Source organism: Malus sylvestris, chromosome 13, assembly GCF_916048215.2.
Source record: "Malus sylvestris chromosome 13, drMalSylv7.2, whole genome shotgun sequence".
In the NCBI taxonomy this organism is placed as follows: Eukaryota; Viridiplantae; Streptophyta; class Magnoliopsida; order Rosales; family Rosaceae; genus Malus; species Malus sylvestris.
In genome coordinates, this window is record NC_062272.1 from 35,118,269 (window position 1) to 35,133,799 (window position 15,531).

Below are 15,531 nucleotides of genomic sequence, written 5' to 3' on the forward strand. Positions count from 1 at the left end.
AAAAAATGGTACTTGGACGGTCATCAAAGATGTTATGTTGTGTGAATGATGGGTTCAAATTACTCATGACCCGATTACGGGTAATGAGGAGCAGTTGGGAGAACTGTGGAGTAGAATTACTATAGCTTTTTGCGAGAGGCTTGGATAAGATGCAAGAAGTAGTCAAGGTCTTCAGGTCGTTGGAAAAAACTCAACAACTCGCTTACTAGTTGGAAAAATGCCATCTCTCAGGCTTCCTTTAATTTGAGTAGTGGCAGAAGTTTAGAAGATCAGGTGACAATATTTTTATTTATTTATTTGTATTCCACCCGCATCAATATTTTAATTTATTTATTTGTATTACACCCGTATTTTATAATATTGTCTTATCCCACATTTTATAGACAGTTCAAGCACAAGCATGGTACAATGCGAACAACAAAAACAAATTATTCACAAGATGGGAATGTTGGAATGTTGTCAAAAATTGTCCCAGATACAAACTTGTGCCAAATGGTCCAAAAGTTGTCATGCACAACATCCCTCTATACAGTTTGCCAAAAGCAGACCCGGCCAACAGGAAAGCGACACATATGAAGAGCGGGAAGGGACACTTGAAGTAGTGTCAGAGCCAACTCGTCGGTCCCTATGGCCTCAAGGTAAAAAGGCAATAAAGAAAAAAAAGGGAGTTCTTCCATGACTAAAAATATATGGACGAACTTGCTCGCCAAGGTGAACTGACCATGGCGCGGGAAGCGACTAGAGATGAGGCAAAAGTTGTGACTATGCAAGCAATCTTAGAAGCTACTAAGAGACGTGATGCGGCTAATGAGAGACAAAAAGAAGTACTTAATCGAGAAATGGAGATGCTTAGAGAAGAAATGATGGCTCAAGCAGATTGTGACACTATGAACAAGTGTTTAGAAGGAATGTCTCCGAATTCTAAATATTTTTGTACATCGAAAAAAGAGGACGTGGTACGAATGAGGTGTGCAAGAAACGAGGGAACAAGTGGAGGGTGTTTTAGCTACACATATCATAGCAACGAAGATCCTAGCACCACATATCCTAGCTCCTCAAACTTTATATAATTTCTAATTTATTTTTGTACTTTATGTAATTTCGTATTTATTTTTAGTACTTTATGTAATTTCTTATTAATTTCTAGTACTTTATGTAATTTCTTATTTATTTGTAGTACTTTATGTAATTTCTTATTTATTTTTAGTACTTTATTTAAACACACCAAATAAAATTACATAAACACACCAAAATAAAATTACATAAGCACACCAAATAAAATTGCATAAACACACCAAATAAAATTACATAAACACACTAAAAAAAATTACATAAACTCACCAAATAAACTTAAAAAAACACAGCAAATAAAATTACATAAGCACACCAACTAAAATTACATAAACTCACCAAATAACTTAAAAAAACACACCAAATAAAATTACATAAACTCACCAAATAAAACTTAAAAAAAACATACCAAATAAACTAAGAACTGTATTTTTTTACCACAAGCTCCTTTTAAGTTTCTTCACCTTGTTTCAATCCCCACAAGTGCTCAATCAAGTCACTTTGATGACTTAAGTGGATGTATGGTTGTTGCATTGAAGTATACCAATCAATGATCAATTGATTGTAACGCCTATCCTTTTCCAATGACTCGTGTTGCACGGGATCTTCGGTGCAATCATGAGCACAATATTTACGTGTTCTGGAATTGTTCATCGCGCCCGGCTCGTATTCATCGATGGCATCATAATCATACTCATCTTCCACAATCTTGTTGTGGAGAATGACACACGTTATCATGATGGATTGAAGAGCCTCGACATCAAACAATCTAGCAACAACCCTGATAATCGCCCGACGAGCTTGCAGGATACCAAAACAACCCTCCGCATCATTCCTACACCCTTCTTGACATCTTGCGAAGTGTTGTTCCTTTTCACTTTGTGGATGCGGCACTGTTTTGACAAATGTTGTCCACCTTGGGTAAATGTCCTTTGCTAGGTAGTATGCTCCTTCGTATTTATGTCCATTGACCAAATATGCAACTTTCGGTGCTTTTCCTTGCAGCACCTCATCGAACACTGGAGATTGGGTAAGGACATTAAGGCCATTTTGAGCTCCTGGAACACCAAAAAAAACATGCCAAATCTTTGTATCAAATGATGTCACCGCTTCCAAAATGATACATTTGGCTTCTTTTATGTCGCCATAAGCTTTTTGCCACACACTTGGACAATTTTTCCATGTCCAGTGCATATAGTCGATGCTTCCAATCATGCCAGGAAAGCCTCGCATCTCACCCTTCTTCAAAATCCTTTGCTTGTCCATTGTCATGGGTTTTCGGAGGCACTCATTACTGTAGGGGGCTTCAATTGCGAAGCAAAACCTCATTAGAGACTCTAGAATAGTTGATTTTCCCATCCTCGCTATCTCATCCACTTGAATTGCAAATGCTCTATATGCAAGCATCCACAAGGCAACAATAATTTTTTGCTCAGGAAGAAGACTTAGAACATGAAAAACATCCTTTTTTTTTACACAAAGTATGGATCATGGTTGCAAATAGCAATCATGATTTTATTGAATAAACTTCATTGCATTCTAAAACGACTTCTAAAAATATGATCAAGGAATAAACATTTGGGGATAAAATAATCTTCCAAGAGATCTTTACCTCATCTTTCCCTATTTCTATCCAATCCAAGTTTGCGGCACATCTGGGTTTGGAGATCTAACCCATAGCTTGCATGACACGACATGAATGTGAGGTTCTCTACCTTCTATGTTCATCATCCTCATCCTTTTCCATTACGAATGCCTCATCTCCACCATCCTCGAGATTGAACAATTCTTCTTGTTCTACCAACAATTTTTTCTGTTGCTCATCGATTTCATACAATCTCCTTGAAGAAGACATTGTAAGAACTCAAGATTTAAAAACAATGAAGAAGGATTTTGAGCTAGTTTGAGTTTGGTGTATGAATTAGGATGGATGTAGGGTTTATATGGACAAAAAAAAGGATGAGGTCATGGATAATGCCACGTGGCACTGCATGATTGGTTGAAAATCTTATCAAAATCTATTCTAAAGGATTGTAAATAAATAGTGACATGTGGTGCATTGGGATTGGTTCAAAATCTTATCAGAAATATATCCACAAAACAGTACTTTCGGATAATCAAGACAAATTCTTTAATAAGAAGTTTAGGGACCTGTTAACCCAGAACCTAATTTTTCAACAATGCATTAAAAAAATATGACACAAGCCCATATCCAATAGTGGGCTTGGGATAGGTGAAATGCCCAAGCACACATTTGCGATAAGTTTAGAGGAAAACTCGTGGTCAGCATAACATTTTAAACACCTGTTGTCGAGTAGCTTCAGACTTATGCGGAGCTTCTCCATTGCCTCAAAGATTTATCGACCACTACCTCTTGACACAAAGAAAGAATAATCTGGCCCAGTAGGCTTATGTGTTGAAAGAAGAGAAAAGGCTACAAGCAGATGAAATGCTTATATCGTGAGAGGGAACATAGGGTGACATCATGACTTAGTTAAAAGGGACTCGTTAGCAAACGAACAAGCCACTATATAAAAGAAGAGGGAAATCTAGAAAAGGAGGTTCAAGAAAACAACTGAAGAAAATACATTAAGAAATAGTTTATGACAGACCATCCTTACCCAGATCACGACCCACAAAGGTCTGTATCACATCCTTCTTTTCCAATCTCCACCATCGTTTATTAATCCTTGGACTTTACCCCCTTCCACGCTACATTTGTAACCTCATGCAAACATAATATTATTGCAGTAGATGTAGCCTGGTTATGAGTGAACCATTACATGTCTTTGTGTCCATTTATTTATTACCCTTTTACTGAATATCAAACCTTATACTCTAAAACCCATGATATTCACACATTTAAACCCCTAAAAAACCATTGTTGAAACACCTTACCAGATTTTGGCATTAACATTCATATCATAGGGATTCGACATGAAGACAGAGTGTCGGCTATCAACTACCTGATGTACTCCTCCTCCTCTTTTAACTGGGCTTGGGACTAGCACTGTAAAATAAATTTACATAGAATTCTCCTACACATCAAACATCGTCCAAGAACAGTTATACATGTTTTAATTATAGTGGTAGAAATTGAATTGATTCTACTTGCCAAGCTTCAAATTCACCTAGCTTTCAACTTTTAACTCTTACCTACAATCAACTACTTTGACCACAATCAAATCAAAACTCAAAAGCTCCATTATTTTTTTCTTTTAATTCCTCACATGATGGAATAATGATGGATGCCAACAGAGCTTACTTTAAAAGTACAACAAATTGAAGCGAAAGAAACATCTAAACCGAAAAAACAAAACCAGAAAATATAGCTTAACTTACCAGCACCCATCCCCTGAAGTTAACCATCTCATTTGTCACCGACTTTTCACTTCCCATTTTCCACCCAACCCCGACATCTCATTGGTCCGTCACCATTGGCCTAGCGTCGGTCGGTGACAGCTCCCCAGCGAACAAAGACCGTGTTTGTGTAAAATCAAAGCAAAAAAAAAAAACAAAAAAAAAAAAATCATTAATTATTAAAAAATACATTTCCGGGGGGAGAGAGAGAGAGAGAGAGAGAGAGGGGAGAGACTTAAACAAGCTCGCTCCTTCTTTCGTTAAACATTCCCCGCAGAATTCATCTTCTCTGTGCGTTGCATTTTCCTCGCATCTCTGGGAAATTCGAATTCCCATTGAAGCACCAAAACGAGGATTCGAATTCGAATTCTCGCCTTCTCCACTTCTCAAATCCCTTCTGTATTTTCAATCGGTTTCTGAGAGTGGTGGGAATTGCTGTGCTTCTGCGACTGTGGATCTGACCCAATTGGAGCCTCAGATCAATGCTCTGTTCGGAGGTGATTTAGCTCCCGTCATTTCTGCGGTTAGTAACGCTCGAATTTTCCCTTTTTTTAGCCCAAGTTTTGGTTGAGGATTCGGCAAGATCTGAACTCAGTCTGCGTTTCTATTCTTTCTGTTGTTATTTGATTCGATTGAGGGTTTCTGTGAGGATTGTTAGCTGGATTTGTGGTCTCTGTGTGATTCCGGTTGTTGTAAGGGCAAGATCTGGTTGAATTATACTGATTTGTGAGTGATAAATGAGTTGGTTGAGGTGTTTGATCGAATTGAGCTGCCATTTGCCTTCCGTTTGGTTGCAAAGGAAGTGTATTAAAAAAAGAAATGAAACTGAAAATATAAAGACCGTTTGGTAATGTGGTCTTATTGGGGATTGGAAGGGCTTGTTGATTTGGTAGGTCTGAACTCTGAAGTACGGATTTTTTATCCTGTCGTGCGTAGTTCGTTATCAATGGTTATGTTGCAATTAGGCCTATACCAAAAATTCACGAAGAATGTTTATTAATTTTTAAGAGGGCATGATATTATGAGATGTAGTGTTAAGTTATGGATTTTTTCTATGTTTTTTGTAGTTTTTGATCATTGTGTAGAGTGCGGACTAGGGGAAACTAATGAAGAACGGGATGATAGAATGTAGTGTATGCCATTCAAAGATTGTTGCCCCGAACTCTAAAACTTTCTCCAGGGCCTATGACCGCCACAAGAACAGGTTATCATCCAAGCAACGTGTTCTCAATGTACTCTTGGTCGTTGGTGATTGTATGCTTGTCGGTTTACAGGTTTGTTTTCATATTTGATCATGTTTTGCTTATCTTTCATGGGAATCAAATGATTGATTACACGGAGAACTACTCAACTTCAAGTAGAGAAGTTTATAAGAAATGATATATGAAATCTCTAATTTTTAGAAACGTATTTGATAATTCAGCTTTCCAATATTTCTGCATGACTGAACATGTTTGAGCATGTTTTCGCAACTATGAAGGTTGCTAACAATGTTATTGTTGTCAGCCTACAATATCTGCTGTTATTCTCCTATAAACCCTCAAACTAGCACAAGACCACCCCTACCATCCTCATTCCCATAGCTTCTGCATTATTACAAATGATTACATTGCCATCCATCTTTATTTTCATCACTATTACATTAATGGCTCCAGTAATTTAGTTGAATTTGATCTCCTGATTCAACATATCTGTTTAATTTTCTTGTTTTGGACTATGAAGATGATTACCATACATGTTAGGAAGCATATTAAAAGTGAAAACAAGTTCATCATTCATATTGCAGATATAGTCGCACTAACAACTGTTTCAAACAGTCCCTTAGGAAATCTATTATTGCTTGTGAAAACTTGATATGAGTTTATGAAGTAAGCTGCAAACCGTTGCTATAAATTTTGTGGACAGTTCTTCATCTCAATTTCATTATTACCTGACATGCTTACTTTTATGTATTTTTGCTATCAGCCTATCCTGGTTTATATGTCCAAGGTCGATGGAAAATTCGAGTTTAGCCCGATTAGTGTAAACTTTTTAACAGAGGCAGCAAAGGTTCTATTTGCTGTCGTTATGCTATTGTTGCAGGTATGTCAACAACTTCCTTTTGTCTCCCTTACTTAAATGTGCACAAAATCGTCATGCCATATGATAAAAAAGTTAATTTTCTCTGAGGAAGATATCAGATTGAGTTATTGTTATTCCCTGGTGCTGTTAAGTTCCAGCACCTTCTAGGTGTTCTGGTTCAACCTGGAATAAGGTTCCATATGAAGTTTACACAAAATTTTGACATGTCTTGTCAATGGCATCAACTCTTGTATTGTATGCTGAGGTTCTGAGATGAGGCTAGAAAATACCTTAGTGCCATGTGAGGTGCACTTGGGTGAGCGCCCGTTTATGCATTGGTGATAACTTAGGAGCTCCCACCTATTGAAGATAGTAGAATTAATTATGCCAAAAGGAAAAACTTGCTTGTGTGTTGTTTGCAAGTTGGTTATGGAGAAGAGAGATGTCTGATGGTCATAACTCTCACATTCTAGATTATATTAGTTGACTTTTGCAAAGTACTAATGACTTCATTTCCTGATGGACTTAGTTTTCTTTTGTTCTTATTGACATCTTGGTTGATTCTGCAGGCTAGGAATCAGAAAGTTGGGGAGAAGCCTCTTCTCTCAATTTCTACATTCATGCAGGTTGTCTTTTCACTGTGTGACAATCGTTAATTTTTTAAGCTCTTGTTTCATAATGTTTGTCTGTTTGTGATATTGTAACAGATGGAATTTGGGCACTCCCTTAGTTTGTTCTGTATGATCTGTTATTAGGAAACTGTATCTTCTCCTTTTACACTGCAGTCTGTTTTCTTCATTAAATAATTTCTTGGCATCCGTGTTTGAACTATCTTGCTTAGTTCATAAGCTTGCTCATATTTGGAGTTTATATGAAAGCATACATGGTAATTTGTGATCCAACAATATTTGTTTTTCTCCTTTGCAGGCAGCTCGCAATAATGTGCTTCTTGCTGTTCCAGCATTTCTCTATGCTATTAATAACTATTTAAAGTTCACCATGCAGGTATAGCTATTTCATAGATCCTCTTAGCATGCATCCATGTGTTGTGGCGTATGTGGTTAACTTTCCAAATTTTTGCATGAGTGATGGACTTGTGCTATGACCTATATAGTCAAATTTTGATATAACCAAGAAGTTTAGCTCTAAGGGTTCTCCCCCATGTTTGAAGCCCTTTGAAATGGGTGTGGAGTATCTTGCAGGTCTACTTAGAAGTAGTGTTTGTAGTGTTTAGCTAAAGAGGAATGATCTCACAAAACAAAGACAGTAAAAAATGGGGACACATTGGTTAGAGATATGTTGTCATGCACTAAACTTCGTGTACAACATGATATGGTCATACCACAACTGCTTAGTTCCGAGCAGTTTTATTGAATAGTATGGGCTAACAGAATTGGCCATTCCTTAGGCTTCATGTAGTACTGGGTCATCCAAAGTTTATACTGGTCTCCATTGGAGGTTACCCATTCATTGAATTTGGAGAGTTCTTTTACTTAATTATAGTCCATAAATAATTAAGCTTTTTTTTTGCAGCTATATTTTAATCCTGCAACTGTGAAGATGCTGAGCAATTTGAAGGTAACAGTATTATTATCGGTATCTTAGTGATGCTAACGACAATTTCATGACTTGATAGGAGCATCAGTGTTATCTAGAATCTCAACAAACAACTAATGTGATTACTCAGTAAATTAAGGCATACTTTAAATAACAAACAAGCTTCATATCATAATAAACACGTGTATCTTCAATGCATGAAGATGGAATGCGCACATTGGCTTGAAACGCATGTTTTGAAAACTTTTCTAGATAAACCAGGGGACCGTATCATAATTATAAAAACCCCTGGAAGGGAAGATTCCCTGAATTCTATCTCTATGAAGTCCAAATTACAGGCCAGAAGCATTTTCAATCCCAAAGTTCATGCATACCCACCTCTAAATACTGGAGAATCTTTCTATTTCACCCGACCCTAAAAACTGACAATGCCCAGCAATCTGAAAGAATTTTTTAGTTTCTTGTTTAATTGTTTCTGATTTGTATCTGACCCCTTTTGGATTTTAACAAAAGGGATCCCTCGTAATAAGTATCTCTCTCTCTCTCTCTCTCTCTCTCTCTCTCTCTACATACACACACATCGTATACTAGTATATCACAGAATAATCTGCACCCCTGGTGTTGCTTCCACAGAAGTAGCTTGGGATGCATATTTTCATCCAGCATGAAGAGATCAAGGATTATTATATTGATGTCAGTGAATGTATAGGTAGCCCAATTTATGGATATATTGATAAATATATTGTAGTTAGTGGATATATCGACCATAAATTAAAAAATGGTGAGTAGGTTCTTTAAAACATGATAACTTTGAATAAACTTTAGGAAATGTTGTGACAATTGACAATGCATACGTTAGGCATGCATTTGGATTTCTTTTTTTGGTTAACAAGAATTGTATTACTTATATATAGCTAGCATTATAGTCTAGTGATATTTTTTTTCATTTGTAAGTTGAATGTATTAAGTTCGACTAAAATGACAAGTTTAATACCTAATGTTGACCTAACACTAATGAATTAAGTGCTTTTAAACTTCCTTTTTCTTTCTTCATTCCTTTAAATGCCAACACCCCAGTAACCAATCCTTTGACTAGCTGAGAAGTTTGAGGGTCTTCCACTCTTTGAGTTGCGTGATCCCAATCCCAATTCTTAAGGTAAACTAGCAAAAGCATTCGTTAAAACTTTGAAAATAGTGGTTAGAGTGAGAAGCAAAAACAAGAACAACAACAACAAAGCCGTATCCCACTAAGTAGAGTTGGTTGTATGAATCCTAGAATGATTACGCTTGGTTTTGCGTCAAGTCTTCTGTTAGCTCCAAGTTCTCCAAAGTACCCCATGTCTTTTTTGAAAGTTTCTTTCTAAGTCTTCCTAAGTCTTCCTTTACCCCTTTTTTCCTTAGCCTTTCTCATAATTGCAATTTTCTAACTGAAGCATGTGCAGGTCTTCGTTTCACATATCCAAACCACTTTAACGGATTTTCTCTCATCTCATCTCATCTTCAATTGTGGCCACTCATGCTTTATCTCGGATATACTCGTTTTTAATCCTGTCCTTTCTCATATGGCCACACATCCAACGAAGCATTCTCATATCCGCTACACATTTTTGCACGTGTTGATGCTTGGCTGGCTAACATTCTATGTTATAAAGCATTGTTGGCCGTATTGCGGTCCTATAGAAACTTTAGTAGCATACAACGGTCGCATAACACACCCGATGCACTCTTCCACTTTATCCATCTAGCTTTTATTCTAGTGAACTTTAACGAAAAGCTCCCGGTACTATTCACTTTAACGAAAAACCACATTTTTAAACTAAAAAGTCAATCCTGGTACTATTCACTTTAACCTTTATTTTGTCGTTATCGTTAAAACTCAAAAGTTTTCAAGCCCTCTTCATTAGTTTTCCTTTTATTCTATGCTTGAGATCTCCATCCAATTTTTCATTCTTTGCTAGGACAGATCCAAGATAACGAAAATGTTCACTCTTTTGTAGTTCTTGATCTCCAATCCTCATCCCTATCTCATTTGGACCCCATTCCCATTGAACTTGCACTCTGTATACTTTGTCTTTGACCTACTTAGGCGAAGACCTTTAGATTCTAACACTTCTTGCCAAAGGTTAAGTACTCCCTCCTGCGTTACATCTATCAACATTATATCATCTATGAAAAGCATACAGCAAGGGCTATCATCTGCGAGAGACATACACAAAGGGATATCATTTGCGAAAGGCACACGCCAAGGAGTGAGAAGAAAATCACCGAAAAAGAGTCCATCTCTCTTGAAACTATCTGATATCCACCAAAATTTCTCAAAAATCTTCCAATTGTGACCAGTTATACTCCAAATAACGAAATTGAGTCAATATTTCCAATTTACCAAAACTTTGGAGATTTTCGGCGAAATTGTGGACATATATTGCCTTACATCCGTATTGATTGTTGGTAAGCCAATTTTGCTGAAATATGGGTGATATTTGGGTGATATCGGCGATTTTTCAATCTCAGGAAAAGATAAGCTAACAAGGCTTTGTTTTGTTCACTTAGTTTCACCTGTAGAAATCCTGCAGGTCTCCTTTTAAGGAGTTAGATATGTCGTTTTACTTCAACAAGTATGACTGTGGACATGCAGGTGTTGGTGATTGCTGTTTTGTTGAAAATGATAATGAAGCGCCGATTTTCAATAATTCAGGTTAGTACCTTTCCATTTGTTCATCTCTCCAGCCAAGAAGAAAACACTTTCTTTTACTCCAGCTTTTCTGTTCTTTTCCTGTTTCTACAAACGGGGAGTAGTCAGTTATAGAACTTTGGATGATCTTATTTGAACACATTCCTGTGGGTGCTATGATTGCTATATCTTATCAAACTGATAATACTTTGATACAGTGGGAAGCCCTTGCTTTGTTGCTCATTGGAATTAGTGTAAATCAGTTGCGATCCTTACCCGAGGGTTCCACTGCTTTAGGTCTTCCAGTTTCGACGGGCGCATACATCTACACATTGATCTTTGTAAGTGATTAATGATAATTGTTGTTTCTAGTGGTGACGTCCTGTTTAACAGGCACCTTTAGGTGCATAACTCCTTTTACTGGCTTGAACAAAGTATTCTTCGAAATTATGATCCAAGACATTTATATGCATGTTGGAGACTCATCTCAGATTCATCTTACAGGTAACAGTTCCATCATTGGCCTCTGTTTATAATGAGTATGCTCTGAAGAGCCAATATGACACAAGCATATACCTCCAGGTGAGTTATAGGACTTTTATGACTTGTTTTTATGCTAAGGCATGAAGGTAAGTGGGGTTATTATTATTCCAGGATGTTAAGGAATTGATTTTTCTAGAGGTAGCAAATAGCCATTTGCTTCTATACCTGTAATTTGTGTCAATACTTACCGGAGTTGGCCTAATCTATCATCAACATGGATCTTGTTTACTCGGGTTGCGAATTTTATTTTTGGTGGAGCTATCTGTTCAGTTTCTTTAAAATTATCCTAGTGATATATGGATATGGTTGTATTTGGGATGGAATTTGAAAATGATGAGCATGCTATAGTCTCTTGGTACTTAGTTGTCCCATATAGTTGAAATGTTGCCAAAGTGTACAAGGAAAATAAGACAGTTTGCCTCAAATTTTCAGTATTTCACTGATGTTGAAGCTTAGTACATGCGACAGCATATCGCCGAGATGTCGGCAACAAGGTGGAAGGATATGCCTTTACCCTTAAACACTGAATATTTTTAATTATTGATTATTTTGCTTTGTTAGACGTCTAGCTTCATCTGTGACCAATTTGCTTCTGAACCTAGAGTTTCTTAAACCATATCTTAGCAACTCATGTGTTTCATTGTATATCCTATGTTAAATTTAAGTATGGACGGTTATTGAAGAATGATAAATATAAGTCGACAATTTATTGTCTTCATTTTAAGTCGTCTTCTTTTGGCTTTGCAGAACTTATTCTTATACGGGTATGGTGCTATATTCAACTTTCTAGGAATATTGGTAATGGCCATTGTCAAAGGTATGAACAACACTATGTTTAGAGACCACAAAGTGTATGCTTTGCAGAACTTATCCTTATTTAGTTTTCTTGATAAGTAAAAACATTCTAAAAGAAATTTCCACATACAGAAGTAGTACACAGTAATTAGAGACCAGAAAGTGTTATGTCATGGGCTCCATAAGTGTTCACTACTAAGGCTGCCGTGCACTGATATTGTCCCCACTTAACCACCTAGGCCCAATCCCCTGGGTGGTATCAAGACCAATGGACCTCAGGCGTGGGGTTATCTCAAAAGGCCTTAGTGCAACTAAAAGCAGAACACCTACCTTAGATTATTGTTGTTCTTCTCCGATGTGGGATTTTCTTCACATCCATCTTGGCTTGTATCGAGCCAACCTTTTACACCCTCACAAGGCATATATAAAATCCAAATGCGGTGAAAGGAAGTTTCATTACTGCGCTCAGAATATCACCTTATTTTATCTTCAGCTATTTAAGATGGCTCAAATAGTTGATTTGTTTGCTTTTCTAGTTAACCACGTGCTTAAGGAAAAAAAATGGGATTATTTGCAAAATTTCTTTATTAGTTCCTTTAATAAATCTGGCATGTCATCCGGAGATTTTCTGTTCTATTCTCTTCGTATCCTTAGTGATATTGACCAATCAAAATGGTTTTGGATAGAATTATTGTCCAGTATAGTTGATTGGTATAGGAGGGTCCAATTTACAGATAAGAACTTCATTGTGCTTTTGCACAGTGCTATTCTGTTAAGGAAATTTATGAAATAGGTGTTTTGAGTTGTAACCTCATGTTGTTTGAATGTTTCAGGTCCAAGTAGCTTTGATATCCTTCATGGTCATTCAAGAGCTACAATGTTTCTGATAGCTAACAATGCAGCACAAGGAATTCTGTCTTCTTTTTTCTTCAAATATGCAGGTTAGTTTTCTGCAATAGCCACTTCAGGTTTACATGTCATGCCAATTTGGTATGGAAGTGCTTGCTGTATTATGGAGATTACTCCTAAGTACACTTTAATAGCGAGATTCTGTATTCAGCTTATGATTTCATCACCTGTGGCACTTTTTTGTTAAATTTCATTTTCTCGTCACTCATTAATCGAAGGATGCCATTCAATGTTTTCAGATACAATTCTAAAGAAGTACTCGTCCACTGTGGCCACTATCTTCACAGGCATAGCATCTGCTTTGCTGTTTGGTCATAAATTGACTATGAACTTTGTTTTAGGAATTTCTATAGTCTTCATCTCGATGCACCAGGTAATCTTGATAAATGAGTCTTCTTTTCTTCACTTTAGTTGTTGATAGCATGAAAATTTATTTTCACAAGAAAAAAATTGTATAATTTGGAGAGAGCTTTCTTTCGATTCCTCTTTTGTTTTCCTGATCACATCGTTTTCTGGGCATTGTTCTTTTGTTTTTCTGTATAGTTCTTTTCTCCCATTTCGAAAGTCAAGGAGGAGGAACAAAATGGGAAGCTAGAAATGATAGATGTCGATGATAAACACAGGTATCTGCTCATTCTTCTTGCCCAATTGTCATATGGGGTAGTGGTGTGGGACAGCATCATTAGTTGGGAGTTGATGTACAGATTACTGTGTTCATGTTGTATGCTTGGCACAAACACCAAGCCAAAGTGTTAAATATTTTACTGTTAGGCGCTAACAAGGGTAGGCCACTAAGGATAATGATTTTAAGAATTTTATGTACCTTCGAAGTTTTGCCTTTTCTATAGCACATATAGTATACATAAATCAACCAAAAAGAAATCAACTATGAGTCTGGATGGGGATATAGGTGAGAGGCTAAAGGAGAAATTCATGGGGGGAAAATTAATTAATTTTTTCTACTCATGATGGTTAGTAACGTAGGTTGTTTTCTTGATTCAGGTCAAAGGATTCCTTTGTTAATATGACAGCAGGGGCAAATGAAGAGGTTAGAATTGCAAATTACTGTCTTGTAAATATTATATGTTTATTTTATATTTGCCTCGCTCTTTTCTTACAAATTGACCTTTTCCAGGCTAGTCATCGGGTGGGCCCTGATGAGAGACAGCCGCTTCTTCCGACCTAAAAGTTTTGTGGAGTATGTTTTGCTCTTTAACTAGTTGTTGGATACATGCATCTGCTACATATTCTACCTAACCATGTCGACCGACAAATTACCAACAAAAAGATGCATATTTTACTTAACCATGTCGACCGACAAATTACCATTACCAACAAAAACATGCATCGAACGGCAATTAACTGGACTAGTCTTTATGTTTGCAGCAATTAAATTAACTGTCATGTCCAGTACCCAGCTATATAGATCTTTTATTTTCCCTGTTGGGAAGGCTAGAGTGTGCAAGTAATGTTTTACGAGACATGCGAGAAATTATTTAGTTAGAGAAGATAAATATGTAGGAGCCTTCCTAAATGTCATTACTGTCAGCCTGATATCTTCAATTGTAGCCGGCATAGCTGACGTTGTTCCGTGCATAATCAGACTTTGTTATTTGATGCAGGATTCTTTTTCTTTTCTTTGAAGGAATTCTTTTGGCAGGAATTGAAATGATACGAGAGATTAAGCAAATCGAGATTCCTCAAACATTCAATAAATTTATCTGACAAGAGATACTTTTCTACTGTTTTCCGGGGATCCCTTTTCCCGTGTCACGGGGTTTCCCTAAGTGGGTGTCTAAAGCGGTTCATAAATGAATTCGGAGGATACACGGCGTTAGGTTATCCCAGCATTTCGCTGCAGAAGATTGATAGAGAAATTAGTAATATGTTGTCAACAATTATTGGATTCCTACATGCACTTTACTTTAGCTTACCAATGTGATTTGTAATAGCATTCATTGTATTATTTACCTTGGACGACATACATATTTCACCCCCCATGTCAACTTTTGAGTTTTTCTTTTTTGTTTCGCGGGGTAAGGCTAGCCGACATTCACCTCTCCCAGACCCTGTGTAAAGCGGGAGCCTTGTGCACTGGATACGACTTTCTTGGGACACATTACCGTGAAACATACCATTAGATTGTCATCAAAACAAATTCGTCAACGCGCGGCGTCTCGGATCATGCACTCTCATGTGTAAATTGTTCTAGCATCAATTCCTTTGCAGTCTTGGCTAAATTGCCTCATTTCAATTTGAGAATACAAATACTTTTGGTCACCATTGCTCGTCTCAACTCGATCTTGAGATCCGTAATGAACTACAAGCAAACACTTCCATAAATAAATGGTTGTTCGGTTACGTGCGGCCGTTAGGTCACCTATTTTGAGTTATGGACGCACAAGGCCAAAACATGTGTGCCGGGCGTGCGATCCATTGTAACAAAAATTTGTCTGAGTAAGCTCGAAATCACCCTATCGTATTAGATCAACTTACAAGAACGTCAAATACTGCATCTCACATACCAAGAGGAAAGTAGGCGAGCCCAAAGCCATATCTACAGG

At 37.1% G+C, this 15,531-nt stretch overlaps 1 protein-coding gene across 4 annotated transcripts; it reads left to right on the forward strand.

Moving 5' to 3' along the window:
* The first annotated feature begins 4,632 nt into the window (after positions 1–4,632).
* Positions 4,633–14,973, forward strand: LOC126594744 (CMP-sialic acid transporter 2). 4 transcript variants are annotated; one of them, XM_050261002.1, is made up of 17 exons: positions 4,633–4,954; positions 5,069–5,320; positions 5,499–5,705; positions 6,397–6,513; positions 7,062–7,118; positions 7,420–7,497; positions 8,026–8,070; positions 10,685–10,744; positions 10,939–11,061; positions 11,225–11,302; positions 12,011–12,080; positions 12,892–12,999; positions 13,207–13,340; positions 13,511–13,590; positions 13,970–14,015; positions 14,103–14,165; positions 14,590–14,973. In XM_050261002.1, the coding sequence occupies exons 3-16, from the start codon at positions 5,538–5,540 to the stop codon at positions 14,151–14,153; spliced, it is 1,215 nt and encodes a 404-aa protein (XP_050116959.1). In that variant the 5' UTR covers positions 4,633–4,954; positions 5,069–5,320; positions 5,499–5,537; the 3' UTR covers positions 14,154–14,165; positions 14,590–14,973. The 4 variants fall into 4 exon arrangements, 3 of the variants coding, with proteins under 3 accessions (XP_050116959.1, XP_050116958.1, XP_050116960.1); XR_007613407.1 differs by lacking the exons at positions 5,069–5,320; positions 14,590–14,973 and adding an exon at positions 14,269–14,584 and having other exon boundaries at positions 14,103–14,220; XM_050261001.1 differs by lacking the exon at positions 5,069–5,320 and having other exon boundaries at positions 4,634–4,954.
* Positions 14,974–15,531: the final 558 nt, after the last annotated feature.

Excerpts from the sequence above, each read along its gene's own strand:
- LOC126594744 (XM_050261002.1), top strand. The coding sequence starts at position 5,538 with ATGAAGAACGGGATGATAGAATGTAGTGTATGCCATTCAAAGATTGTT. Across the intron at positions 8,071-10,684 it reads AGATGCTGAGCAATTTGAAG|GTGTTGGTGATTGCTGTTTT; the intron begins GTAACAGTATTA and ends GTGGACATGCAG. Across the intron at positions 11,303-12,010 it reads ACACAAGCATATACCTCCAG|AACTTATTCTTATACGGGTA; the intron begins GTGAGTTATAGG and ends TTGGCTTTGCAG.